Genomic DNA, 14,522 nt, shown 5'->3' with positions numbered 1-14,522 from the left:
CAGATGAGGAAGCGGAAGAGGTGGAAGAGCATCCACCAGTCCATTTGCTAGGAATCCAAACCAGCTAGGAATGGTTTCCTTGCATGGTTGAAGGTCCACCTCTGCTTCTTGAGCTTTTGAAGACAACCGAGAATGCCAACTTACCAGCTCTTTCTTCACTTCTTGCTTCTCGTTCAGTTTCAGGTTGGCTGAACCCTTAATGGAGAAAAGGAAGGGATCTCATTCTTTGCTTCTAGCAGACTTACTGGGGCAATTGGTTTTGAAAGCTCTGGGATCACCACCCTTTCCTCCAGAGGTGAGCCAGGCACTTTTTCTGCCCCTGAATGGAGTTCTGATGGGGATTTTAGATTCTGCATCCCAAGGCTTGCAAGTCTGTATTGCAAGTCTGTATTGCAAGTCTGTTGCAACCTCCCCTCTCCCCACTCACCATCATGGCTTCCCTCACGGTGAGAAGGGGCATCAGCATGTCATCCTGCATAATGTAGCATGACATCTTACGAAAAGTGCGCAGCTCCCTTGGGTGTCCGTTCACAAGAATTTGGCCTTTCATGCCTGTTTCCCTGAAAGTAAGAAATACCAAAGGTCTTTACAGGTTTGAAGATCTGTTGCCCCTGATTGGAAGTGGGGTGTCCAACCTTGGCAACTTGAAGATTTGCGGACTTCAGCCCACAGAATTACCCCAGCCAGCCAATCCTGGAAGTTGAAGTCCACAAGTCTTAACATTGCCAAGGTTGGACGCCCCTGCCTTAGAAAGTTCTTAAACCGGAACTGCCTTGAATCTAGGGCAGGGTTTCCTAAATTTGGCAATTTCCAGGTATATGGACTTCAACGCCCAGAATTCCACAGCTGCATAGCCATTACTGAGAATTTGGGAATTGAAGTCCCCTCGCCTTTAATTTGTGAAGGTTGGGGAACATTGATTTTAGGAGAGGCTAAACTTTTTGCTCCCTTTTTCATTCACTGGCTAGTTTTATTTTGTGAGGGTCGCAAGAAGAGGGGTGCTGATTAGAGAGACAAGGGATCTCTCCCCCCCTTCACTAATGTCTGGAAGGTTTTAACTCAGAATTTGAATTGAGAAGTTCTCCAATTTATTTCACTGTTACTCTGAGCAATGTGGCACCCAAGGATTGTGCAATGTAAATCAATCTGAAGATGTTGGAAGAAAATCAGCCGGTCATTTGTCAGGATACAGGCCCAAATCCTTCCATTAAAAATCAAGTTCTTTTAGAGCAGACATGTCAAACACAAGGCCCGGGGGCCAGATGCGGCCCGCGAAGTGGTTTCATGTGGCCCGTGAAGCCATCCTGGAAACAGCCAGGAGCCAATGTACAATTTGGTGGTGGCCATCTTGGCACTTGCCCCAGTGGACCATGCCTTGGCACTTGCCCCGGTCCCACCCCCTTCTGCCAGAGACCCTCAGATCTGTCCCACTCCTGTCCAGGCCCCCATAGGCACCCTTGACACGAATGATGTAGAACTGGCTACGCCCACCCAGTAGGCCACACCCATTCTATCCACACACAGTAGGCTGCACCCACTCTGGCCACACCCCCCCCCCCCCCAGGGCAACCGCAATGCTGATGCGGCCCTCAGTGAAATTAAGTTTGACAACCCTGTTTTAGAGAAAGGATGTGTTTTCTCACCGGTAACCAGCCAAGAGGTTCATCAAGGTAGATTTCCCAGCTCCAGAAGGTCCCATAATACCAATCAGTTCCCGGGGGCAAAATTTTCCAGAGAGGCATTTCAGCAGCGTCTTATATCCTGGAAAAGAGATGGGAAGATAAAGGGACTCTAGTGGTCCTGGTGAGCAAAGGGGATGGACTTTTTTTAATTAATTGATCATAACTTTCAGCCAGCTAGTGGGACCCAGAAGAACGGCCTTCTCCCCATGGAATGTCATCTCTGCAGAAAGAAGACTGGAAATAAGATGTTATAGGTCTCCTCTCTTAAGAAAGTCCATCTGGTGGGACCAAGAAGGGCCTTCTCCGTGGTGGCTCCATCCCTGTGGAACATCATCCTTGTGGGAGTAAGCTTATTTCCCACTCTGACGCTCTTTCGAAAGGCGCTAAAGCCATGATTTTTCCAGTGTTAGCCTGGGGACCCCAGAGTGATACAGAACCCATCAAGGGGTTGCTTTGATTATTGTCATCAGAGGGGTGGGGGCTTATGGGATTGTCCTGGTTCCGACAGATGAAACTCTTCAAAGAACTTCGAGGCATTGTTTACCTGAAAAAATCTTTATTTTGAGTCTACATAGCACCAGCACTGCATAATCAGAGCCAAAAACTGAATTCCACTCCCCTGAGCACATAATATCAAACACAATTCCCTTTAATTAACAGACATAAATCACATTCCCCCATTAGCTTAAAGCGAGGGCTTCTTCTCCAGCCCGCCAATTCCTTGTCAGCTTTGGTTACAATAACCTTGTTTCTCAACCTAGGTTTAGTGTTGTTATGTCTAGCTGAACTCTCATTCACATCCCCCCTCCCAGCATCATCTAGCTCTAAAAGCAAAAGGTAAAAGATGGCTGCATTTCCATCTGTTTTCAATGCAAAACTATCCAATGTTAGCAATGTTGACAGGGATTTTGTATTGGGGTTTTATTTCTATGGAGAAATAAAATAGGATCATAGGATCACCAAGAGTAGGACATGACTGAATGGATAACATTGTATCATCATTTATTTCCGTAAGCTGCCTAGAATCACCATGAGTGACTTGGGAGGCTGTGTCCATTTTCTCAATAAATAAAATCTAGCAGTCAAGGTTTAAGAAGGGGCAGTGGTGCTGAACACAACCGTTTGGCACTTGGGACTGCCTGAGTTTTACCATTGGCTGGTAAGAAGGCGCAGATGGGTGCATAAAACCCAGAGACTTCCTGCTTACCACAGGCAGTCCTCGACTCCCAATGGTTCACTTAGTGACTGCTCAAAGTTACAACGGCACTAAAAAAAGTGACCTGGGACCATATTCCACACTTACAACCATTGTAGCATTTCCCATCCCCTGATCAAAATTCAGATGATTGGCAGCTGACTCATATTTATGACGGTTGCAGCATCCCCGGGATCACAGGATCTCCTTTTGTGACCTTCTGACAGTCAATGGGGAAGCCAGCTTCCCTTAACAACTATGCGACTGACTTAACAGCTGCAGTGATTCGCTGAACAATCCCAGCAAGGAAGTCCATAAAATGGGGCCAAACCCACTTAACAAATGTCTCACTTAAACGACAGAAACGTGGGGCTCAATTTTGGTCGTAAGTAATAGGGAGGTTGTTCTGTTCTCTCTCTCAACCAAGAGGGATGAAATGCCATGAGGTTCTTTCCTAGGGAGAAGTCTTCAAAAGTTCCATCAAGGTTTTTGTTCAACTGGTCTGGCCTCCGCTGGCCATCAACCCCATCTGACTCACTGCTGCCTTACCAGAGAGTAGAAGGCAAGACCCAGATCCCATCACCCAAACCCAGAAGGAGATAAAAACAGAGTGCATTGGGAAAGCAAGCTGGAAAAGACCACAGAAGGCCCTGTCCCCTCCCCAAAAAATATCTTTCTTCCGATGTAAGGCAGATGTGTTCCAAAACATTCACTGAAGACCACAAGATGTTCATCCAACACACAACCGAGTGCTTAATAAATCATTATTGCCATCGTAAATGCCAAAAGGAGCATTGGCGGAAACTAAATGCATGAAATCAGAAATGGAAAATCCGTATTTTTTTTTTTTTTTTGCTACCTGGGTTTGGCTAAAGGGCTTTGCTGCACCAGAAGTGCTGGAAAAGGAAAGGGACCCTTTGAGTGCTTTCTCTGTCCTTCGGTTTGATGCCCGCTTTATCCATGATCCATTCTCAAAGTGGTCATGGGCCATCACTGGGGTCTCCTCCCACATAACAAAAGTGGGAATTTGGCCACTTCAAGCGAGTGGAAGGCTGGCTTAAATGGACTCGGGAGAGCAACTGCTAGGTTTGCATCTGTTGTCACTCAAGGATTCAAGCTTGAGCACCTCCCAGCAATCAATCTAGTCCTGAATAAATTAGCAAATTGGCCATCTGAAGCAAGTCTCGGGTACCACCACTAGAGGGGACCAAAGCATCAACATTCCCTTGGCTGATTCAGGAGAAGACCTGGACCATCCAGAAGTCACTTTGCAAAGGGATGGAGTCCTACCACCTTTTATGGCAGTCCCAGACCAGAACTGTGATGGTCTGGCTGGGAAATTATGGACATGGTTGGCTGGGGAATTCTGGGAGTTGAAGTCCACCCATCTTAAACTTGTTGAGGTTGAGAAATACTGCTCTAAATACAGGAACTGGAACATCTCAGGTTCAACTTGATGTCTATGCTGTGGGTGTCAAAAGACCTAAAAAGGATTATTTAATTTATAAAACTATCCTCCAGCAAGCAAACTACGGGCTTACGTATGCATCAGACTCCATTCCTAGGGTTCCAATTCTGTCCAACACTACCCTAACTCCTGAAGTCTTCAAGCTTCATACATATCTAAGAGATTTCTTATAAAGACCCATAAAGTTTCTGTCCCCATTTTGCCTCTTCCATTCAGGTCAATCAATGCAATCGGGATTTATTAATTGCCCTTTAATTATTTCATTGCCCTTCTAGAAAGAGAGACAGGGAGATTCTGAGAAAGAGAGAGAGACAGTTGGGAAATCAAATGTTATTTTCTGCTTCTCCCCTTTTCTAGTTCCAAACTCACTAAAGAGATAAAAACACCAGCGTTAAGGTAAAAGAGACCTTCATTTTAGGGGCTTCAGAAGGATAAAATGCTGAGCTGGAACATTCACGGTATATTTAAGAAAGAAGGCATAAATTAAGAATGCAGTTCTGGTAAGGAACTTTTAAATTTTGTATGCTGTTTTTATGCTTTTAATATTTTATTGGACACTTCCCAGAGTCTCTCAGCGCTGGACGGTTCTTAAATATGAAAAAAATAAAATAAATATTTAGCGTGGAAAAATAGCACCTGGTCACTTATGGGTTCTGCTTCTTATGCCATGCTCAGAAGTGACCTCTCTAGCAGGCTGGAGAACATTCTAGACTGGAGCAGAGGGGCCGGAAATGGGGGGTGGAGAGAGGGGGGTGTTGAGCCTGTTTGAGATTAAGTTTCATCCAGACTAAGCATGCAGCACGCATGCAGCATGCAGCAAACGCCTCCTTCGGGCTTCTCGGATGGCAGCCGCAGTGGGTTTTGCGAAGCACTCAGCCTGTTCTGCAGTCAGCATGGAGGATGCTTGGAGACACCACCTCCCCTCCCACACACACACACATGCACACACCTTGTGCATACTCTCGTCCCGGGACTTGTCGCAGCCCGCAAGGCTGCTGCAGCACCTGCCACTCAGCTCGGAGGAGGCGGGCAGCTACTCGAGTTCATTGACTGGCAGTAACCTCGTCTCGCTGGCTGGCAGCTGCAAATCCTGCTCAGCACAGAGCCCAGGCTTTTCTGCAAAATTGGATTTCATTTCATTTTTGAGCCCCGGCCAGAGAGCTGCTCAAAGGCCTTTGGTTCCCAGCTCCTGATGTGAAGAAATGGCTTCCTGCACAAGAGAGGAGCGGGGCCAGATGCCCCGAGGGCTGGGGCATTCCAAACCAGGTTCCCACGGGACTCGAACAGACCCTTAGCCAGGGGTCTCTCTCTCTCTTTCTCTCTCCTGACCTGCCAGGGTTAGCACACCAGATGTTAGTGCACTGCTGCGCATGTCAGCAGAGCCGTAGAAGGGGCCAGTGGGATCTGCCAAGCGGCATTCGGGAATTCTCAGTCAAAGAGCTGAGAATCCAGAAAGGAAAATGTGCTTTACACATTTGAAAGACACACATGTATGCACACAGGTGATCCTTCGGTAGCCCCCCCTTGCCTGCTCTCCAGCCTTACCCAACCTGACATCTAAACTACAACTCCCACCCTGCATCCAGATTATAATTCCACCTGATCCAGCTTCTATGGAGATTCTCAGTCATCCATATCAGGCAGGACAAGAAGCAATGGATAGAAACTAATTAAGGAGAGAAGCAACCTGGAGTTAAGGAGAAACTTCCTGACAGTGAGGACGATTAGCCAGCGGAACATCTTGCCTCCAGAAGTTGTAGGTGCTCCATCACTGGAGATTTTTAAGAAGAGACTGGACAGCTGCTTGTCTGAAATGGTATAGGGTCTTCTGCTTGAGTAGGGGATTGGACTAGGAGACCTCCAAGATCCCTTCCAGCTCTAGATGGATGGATGGATGGATGGATGGATGGATGGATGGATGGATGGATGGATGAATGGATGGATGGATGGATGGATGGATTATTCCACGTCATGATTGTCCCAAAGGTGCTTTTTCCCAAAGGCAACTAGACTTCGTTTTTTTTTTCCTTTGAAAACATTTTGCTTCTCATCCAAGAAGCTTCTTCAGTTTTCTTCAGTTCTTCAGTTCAGTTTGGAAGCCAGTGGAACCCACAGAACTGAAGAAACTTAAAACTTTTTCAAAGAGAAAAGCAAGAAAGTCCAGTTGCCTTTGGGGAACAAGCACCTTTGGGATACCTGATCCAGCTCAGCTTCAATGTAGCAGGCAGAGCTCAAACCGTTGAAGACAGGGTCAATAGGCACTCCTTCAAATTAAGGAACTGTGACAGGGTTTTCACCTGTTGGTTTTCACCCAAGCTTTAATTCCTCCCAACTTACAGTTCTGGAACTCCTTGGAGAAACCTGAGACAGCAAGACCAATTCTGAGGTTGGATGATGCCATAAGGGGTTGTGTGGCTTGGGTGTGTGGATCTAGTGAAATGATGGTTGTGCAAAAGTGAAAGGAAACGGGACTCTTTTGAGTAGAGGTTGGTTTTCTCTTGGTTTTCTTTCTTGATCTTTTCTTAAGATAGGAAACATTTCCTTCTGCTGAAAGTTATCTCCCATTTCCAAGTCTAGCCTAGGCTGTAGGGCAGGGATGTCCAATCTTGGCAACTTGAAGATCTGTGGACTTCAACTCCCAGAATTACCCAGCCAGCCCAGCTTCAAGTCTTCAAGTTGCCAAGATTAGACACCCATGCTCTAGTGATTTCACAGTGGTCTCTCATTCAAGAGCCAGTCAGGTCTGACCATGATTATCTTGGGGAGATCAGCTTTAGCAAGGAACTGCTGCTCAAAGTTCTGGTGGAAAACCTACAATGAAGAATGACTTTGCATCACCATCCATCCTTTGGCTGGGCTCATAGTTGGTTTCCCTAAAAATGCATGTACACAGGGGATAATTGGTCCAGTTAAAAGGGAACTTGTGGAAGAGGCATCCGAAAATGTCACGGTTTCAGGATGGTGACATCAGAGAAGAACATCGATCAGATCATCTCCAAAAAGCCTGCCTTGCTTTCTGATGACTGATGAGATGACTCACATCTGGCATTGCACTCTCCAAAATTGGAGTGGTAATTATCTTTCCTGATAGCATCATCTTGGAGCCCATTAATCAGGGGAAAGGGGACAAGGCTCCATATTTGGGGTGAAGATCCAGGGTGGGCCTCTCCAACACCCTCTATCTCAGTTAAATGTTTCTTCAATATTGTAATTGGGTTGGCATCTTGCAACATAATTGATGACTAATCTAACTGTGGAGTCCTGAGTGCTCTCTGAGCTTGGCTGTTTGCTTGCAGATGTTTCATTATCCAACTAGATAACATCTTCCAAGCTCTGATGATATTACCTAGTTGGGTAATGAAATGTGTGAAAGAAAACAATCAAATCCAGAGAGCACCAAGGATTCCATAGTTCAACTCTGCACTAGAGTAGGGCTTTTCACCTGTGGTACATTGGCACCTGGCAGGGGGTACGCGACCATCCTAGAAAAGTGGTAGTGGGGGAGGGGAATGAGCTGAGCCTGAGCGAGAGATGACTGGAGCTGCAGTGGAAGATATTTTTCCTGGAAGGAGAGCCTGGGTGAGCTGGCACTAGAGAAAACATGTGGGATTTCATGGTTTTGACTGCTATGGGTGGATATTAAGTAGGGTAAGCGCAAAGAAAGCTAGCTGTGGAGCATGGGCCCCACAACTACCCCCCCCTGAAGGGTTAGGTCAGGGGTGTCAAACTGCTGGCCCGCAGGCCAGATGCGTTATGCCAAAACTGTGCCCACCCCATTGCCGGCAATGCAGAAAAAGTTGCGATATGTCGCAACACATCACGTGACATTGCGAGTTTGACACCCCTGGGTTTGGGTGTGGGTAGGGTGCCAGATCAGCTTCAGGGGTTATAAAGATGGAAGAGAGATTACAGCTATGTCCAGTAGGGAGATAGGACAGGGGTCCTGGATAGGCCTGCTCATAACAAGGAAAATTGGCAGTCAGGAATAGGAATAGGAATAGAATAGAATAGAATAGAATAGAATAGAATAGAATAGAATAGAATAGAATAGAATAGAATAGAATAGAATAGAATAGAATAGAATAGAATAACAGAGTTGGAAGGGACCTTGGAGGTCTTCTAGTCCAACCCCTGCTCAGGCAGGAAACCCTACACCATTTTTCCATTTCAGACAAATGGCTGTCCAGTCTCTTCTTAAAAACTTCCAGTGTTGGAGCAGTCACCACTTCTGGAGGCAAGTTGTTCCACTGGTTAATTGTTCTCGCTGTCAGGAAATTCGTCCTTAGTTCTAGGTTGCTTTTCTCCTTGATGAGTTCCCATCTGTTGCTTCTTGTCCTGTCTTCAGGTGCTTTGGAGAATAGCTTGATCCCCTCTTCCTTGGGGCAACCCTTGAGATATTGGAAGACTACTATCATGTCAGCCCTCGTCCTTCTTTTCATTAAACTAAACATACCCAATTCCTCCACCTTTATATGTTTTAGCCTCCAGCCCCCTAATCATCTTTGTTGCTTTTCTTTGCACTCTCCCTTTTTCTAGTTCAGGGACCTCTTCCTTTGCCACCGGACTCTATCTTTCTGGATATCTTAGCCTTAGGCTGCTGTTTTGAACATGCGACCTGCCAAGTTATAAATATTCTTGGTACCTTCAGGATTTGATCTTGGAGGCACGAGTATATCTGACGGGCATGACCGAAACTTGCCCGGCAAGGAGGTGAGTGTTTCCTGAGCTGAGATCTTACCTGGATTCAGGTATTGCAGTAGCACTGATGCTATGGAGAATAAGAGGGTGTGCTGATCATGTCCCGTGACAACTCTGTTGTTTCCAGAGTCCCTGCTGGGGGGAATGCTGGATGGACGTTGAGTTGCAAGGAGAAGCTGGGGATTCTATGGGTTATTGTCCATCTAGGGGTCCAGAAGCTTCTTACCTACATTCACTAACCTCTCAAGAAATGGTGCTTTAATATCAGGGCTTTAGAAGGGGTGTTAGGTCATGGGCCAGGGCCAGGAGTTGATGGCCTCCATGACAAGCAATAGAGAGTTCAACTCACATGCTGGATCATCCGTCATCTTCAGTGACCAATTCCATCTTCATCAGATGGAATGGAACATGGAGGAGTCCCAGCTATCTGTGTTTGTGGTCATCTCTTTGGTTTCCACCAGCCTTTCCATGGATGAAAACCTTCTTCAACTCCTGGCCTTCAGATACCAGAAGCTGCAGTCTCAGGATGTCTGGAAGTTTCCAGACTGGGGTTGACCAGCCTTAACTGAGTTAGGTGCTTAGCTGGACCAAAATCAGAACTCACTAAGGATGCTGGAGTAGAACCAAAGAGGCAGGCATCTAGGCAGTCTTCAACTTATGACTGATCCCTTAGTGACCATCTGAAGTTACAATGGATCCCAAAAATGGGACTCACGGTTTCAAAGTTCCAATGTCCTCCTGCCTCCCCACACCCCACCCTATGGCCAGATGACCACCATTTTGGGTGCCTGGCAACCAGTCTGAATTTGTGGCCATTTGTAGTGCCCCAAGGTCCCGTGAGCACGATTCACTTTTTTTTTTTTTTTGGCTGGAAATTGGCGTACACTTCCGGTTTCTGGCAAAAACCATCCCCTAGCGAACTTTGGGTTCACTTAATGGCCACCTCATGCAGTCCCATGATGACTCATTTTATGACTGTCACAACTTATGACTGAAATGATGGCCTGTACGATGGCCGTTCACTGAGAGCCCTATGCTGGGGCCAAGAGCCTCTTTGCTTTCTCTTTCCCATTCAGAGATGCCTACAGAGATCAAAGCTCAGGGAAGAAAGATCCTGCAACCTCGATTGGCCCCTGCAAGGATTAAGGGACCTTGGAGTCCGAGTGAACGATCACTTGACCATGAGCCAGCCGTGGGTAGCAGCAGCCAAAAAAAGCTAACACAATCCTGGGTTGTATGAACAGAGGCATAGAATCAAGATTACGCATTATAAAAACCCTAGTAAGACCACCCCTGGAATACTGCAGCCAATTTTGGTCACCATATCACAAAAAAGATGTTGAGAGTTTGGAAAAAAATCAGAGAAGAGCAACGAAGATAATCCAAGGTCTGGAGATTAAAACATATGAAGAAAGGCTGCAGGACTTGGGTTTGGCTAGTCCAAAGAAAAGAAGAAACAGGGGAGACATGATAGCAGTGTTCCAGTATCTGAGGGGCTGCCACAAGGCAGAGGGGGCCAGGTTGTTCACCAAAGCACCAGGTGGAAGGACGAGAAACAATGGTTGGAAACTGATCAAAGAGAGAAGCAACCTGGAATTAAGGAGAAGCTTCCTGACAGTGAGGACAATCAACCAGTGGAACAGCTTACTCCCAAAAATCATGGGCACTCCATCACTGGAGATTTTTAAGAAGAGACTGGACAGCCACTTGTCTGAGACGGTATAGGTCAGTGATGGCGAATCTTTTAGAGACTGAGTGCCCAAACTGAAACCCAAAACCCATTTATGCACTGTCGAGTGCCGGGTGGATGTGGCCCATTGACTGGGTGTGGCCCATTAGGTGGGTGTGGCTGCAGTGGCAACAGCAGACTGGGTGGGATTAAAAAGTTCAATCAATCAATTCCAACTTTGCAAGATCTTTTTTTTTTCCCGCAAGGTTGAAATTGATTGATTGAACCGTTTTGGGTTGTTTTTTTTTTCCACACAGCGGCAGAGGCCTAAAGCGAAAAGGTTTTATAAAACCCAGCGGAAGGCGTAGGACTGAGGCGATGGCGCGTGTGCCCACAGAGAGGGCTCTGCGTGCCACTTGTGGCACGCGTGCCATAGGTTCGCCACCACGGGTATAGGTTCTCCTGCTTGAGAAGGAGGCTAGACTAGAAGACCTCCAAGGTCCCTTCCAGCTCTATTCTATTCTAACGTCTGCCTCCAAAAGGCTGCTGTCCTACCTCTTTTTCGCCACCAGGAACCTTCCCGGACCGAATACGACAGGTCAATGAAGTCAAGGTCCACAGCTGACCGCTTGGGCAAATGGGAGAATCTCTGCGCATCTGTGATGTGGTTCTCCACCTTTTTCAGGTGAGTGGTCAGGAAGGAGCCGTCCTGAGATCCAGCATTGCAGACAGAGTCCTCCAGGGAGATGGACACACAGGTGGGATCAAGGCTCTTCTCCGCCATAACTGCTCCTCTGTTGAGAAGGCAAAGGAGACAGAGGTGAGTCTTCTGCTCTTCAGGTGCTCCCTAAGGCTGTGAATGGCCAAGTCCATCCACCACGGCGGGTGGGGCCACCTTGGGCAAGAGACCCTCAGTTTGGGAGAGATTTATGCATTTGTGGTCATAAGCAGCCTGGTGGCCTAGTGGTGAAGGCGCTCGCCTCTCATTCAGAAGGTTGAGAGTTTAATCCTAGGAAGTGGCAGGAGTTTGTTTCCTAGGACACAAAGAAAAAATATCTACTGTGAACTCCGTGTGGCGCCAGGAAGGGCATCTGGCCAGTAAATGCGCAGCTCCATCTAGTCACCTCCAACTCTACCCTGAATAGGGAGTACAAGGTCATAAAAAGAGAGTTTCTATGTATGTGTAGTCAGGCAAGTATGGACTTTGAAACCATCAGTGGTTTAAATCCTGGTGGATAGGTGAATCTAACACATCAAAGTACAAATAGATAAATAAATTGCAAATAACATTTTAGCAAGGGAAAGGCACCCCAATTTTAGAGAACCAAAAATATACATATACATTGCTTACTGGTGTACACCGCTTAGAGAGTGCTTGCACTTAAAACAGTATATGTCTCATAAATAAATAAACAAACCACTTCCTGGGCAGTAGCTACGCTACCACACGTTTCCTTTGTCTATAGATTGCAGTCAAGTCTTTTTTTTTTAACAAGAAAAATAGCTTTAATTGTTTAAATAGATTTAATCTAGATTCCAAAGAAGTGAGACTGAACAAAACAACCATAATTCTTGATTCCAGCAGAGACGTATTTATTCTTCTGGATAATTGCATATGTGCACCTTGTATGTACATCAGGTCTTGTTCTAAGAAGTGATCCACATCCCATTAATCACTAATAATGTGCCCCAACTGCTCCTATGTTAAAAGAGGTTGTGGGACAGGAATCAGAGCTGATTCCTTCCAACTTTGTTATTCTATTCTATTCTATTCTATTCTATTCTATTCTATTCTATTCTATTCTATTCTATTCTATTCCATTCACTCTGTTCCATTCCATTCCATTCCGTTCCATTCTACGTACAGCATAGAGGTCCCCTGAAAAGGGTATGTTCATCATCTTCCTTCCACTTTCTCATTTCAAAGATGGAAGGTGAAGCACTACCATTTACGGCAGGGGTGTCCAACCTTGGCAACTTTAAGAACTCCCAGAATTCCCCAGCCAGTTGGGGAATGGCTGTGCTGGCTGGGGAATTCTGGGAGTTGAAGTCCACCGTGAGCATGCTTGGAGAGGCTCCTGATTAGTTGGCAGGGAAGGAAACAGCTGGCAGAAGAATAGTGATTTCTTTCATTGCCCTTTGCCAAAACACCCCCCCCCCAAAAAACCCCACTGGTTTATCTTTAGGGAAGTCCTGATTCCAAGCTAACCCGATGAGGTGCAACACGTTAGAGCTGGGATATCAGAAGGACCTTCCTCTTTTCATCTGAGAGGGACTGGAGAAAATGTCACCAGGTTCCAGGGACACCCACTTTGCATTAAAAGTTGCTAGGGGAGCTGAACCAATTTTGGGGGGCTCCAGGTTGCAAATGAGCCTAGCCCCCAGGAAAGAAGAGATGCAAGCCCTTTTCTCCACCCACTCCTCTGATTTTTTCCTAGGATATACATACATGGAGACAAGGAAAATGTTTCAAAGCAAATGCTTAAACAGGGATGTCAGCCAAATCTGGATGGAGGATTAAACTCAAGGCAAAAACTAATGGCTGCATTCAAATGCAAGACAAAGGGGGGGGGAGGAAGGGCCCTAGAGGGACGATCTCCCACAAAGGGAGTCTGATTAGATAGACTGGAGGGGAGGAGTATGAGCTGGGGGGGGTGCCATTCAGCTTGGGGGGGGCTAAGAGAAACCTTTCATACACCTCAGAGAGAAATTGGCTTCCATCCTGCCCTATTTTAAGCTGCAGAACCTCAGCAAAGCTGGAGAAGAACTTGAATTGCCAAAGGTGTGCAGCGGATCACACTGGTAGACACCCCCTCGCTGCTGATTCCCCCCATCTGCCCCCCCCTCCGTGGGTGGAGTGGAGATACTCTCCCCCCAAGTGAGTCCATCATCAAGACACTTTCCGCCTCCAAAATGTTGGATTACAATGACCATCAAACCAGTACCTCCAGGCTGGGGATGGTGGATATTGTAATCTAAAGGTCCCAGCTTGAGAGGGCTAGCACAGGGAAGGAAGGAAGGAAGGAAGGAAGGAAGGAAGGAAGGAAGGAAGGAAGGAAGGAAGGAAGGAAGGAAGGAAAGAGGGTGGGTGGGAGGGAGGAGGAAGGAAGGAAGGAAGGAGGAAGGAAGGAGGAAGGAAGGAAGGAGGAAGGAAGGAAGGAAGGAAGGAAGGAAGGAAGGAAGGAAGGAAGGAAGGAAAGGAAGGCTGATAGATCTCTGACCCAGAGCCTTGAGAGGGCTAGCACAGGGAAGGAAGGAAGGAAGGAGGGAGGGAGGGAGGGAGGGAGGGAGGAAGGAAGGAAGGAAGGAAGGAAGGAAGGAAGGAAGGAAGGCTGATAGATCTCTGACCCAGAGCCTTGAGAGGGCTAGCACAGGGAAGGAAGGAAGGAAGGAAGGAAGGAAGGAAGGAAGGAAGGAAGGAAGGAAGGAAGGAAGGAAGGAAGGAAGGAAGGAAGGAAGGAAGGCTGATAGATCTCTGACCCAGAGCTTGCCCAAAGCGGGAGAGAGGAGAGCGCAGGAAATGTCCTTCTGCGCAGGCTCTGCTCCTTCCCTCCCCTGCAAAGCCTGGCTGGAATTGCGGCTCCGGGGGCTACCTGGGCCAAGGGCTTCTCTGCCGGGGATCTGAGCAGATTCTTGCCTTCCTTGAGCTGAAATGCCGAATCTCAGCCGATTTATTTCATCACAGGATCTCTTTTCATAACCTCCAGATTTGCCTTTCGGAGAGATCCTTTCTCTCCCCACCCATCACACCCCAAGAGACACCTTCTCTTAGCCAGGGCATTCCTTGGGAGAGAACTGGGGTCCCCTAGA

The 14,522-nt window shown here is 47.0% G+C and overlaps 1 protein-coding gene across 5 annotated transcripts in view; it reads right to left on the bottom strand.

The window, feature by feature from the left end:
- Nucleotides 1-14,522, bottom strand: part of ABCG4 (ATP binding cassette subfamily G member 4) — a 34,413-nt gene that overhangs the window by 17,011 nt on the left and 2,880 nt on the right. For 3 of the 5 annotated variants that reach the window (XM_039350613.1, XM_039350612.1, XM_039350611.1), the window contains exons 2-5: nt 11,268-11,506; nt 1,644-1,761; nt 428-560; nt 145-195 (exon numbers count right to left, since the gene is read on the bottom strand). In XM_039350613.1, the coding sequence (XP_039206547.1) occupies nt 145-195; nt 428-560; nt 1,644-1,761; nt 11,268-11,496 (531 nt within the window). In that variant the 5' untranslated portion in view covers nt 11,497-11,506. Of the gene's footprint in view, nt 1-144; nt 196-427; nt 561-1,643; nt 1,762-11,267; nt 12,653-14,522 lie in introns of those variants that run through there. The other 2 variants (XM_039350615.1, XM_039350614.1) reach the window with 2 other exon arrangements.

Source organism: Crotalus tigris, unplaced genomic scaffold, assembly GCF_016545835.1.
Source record: "Crotalus tigris isolate CLP2741 ecotype Arizona unplaced genomic scaffold, ASM1654583v1 scf7180000018340.3345759, whole genome shotgun sequence".
Taxonomy (NCBI): Eukaryota; Metazoa; Chordata; class Lepidosauria; order Squamata; family Viperidae; genus Crotalus; species Crotalus tigris.
This window is presented reverse-complemented; position numbering and strand designations above follow the sequence as displayed.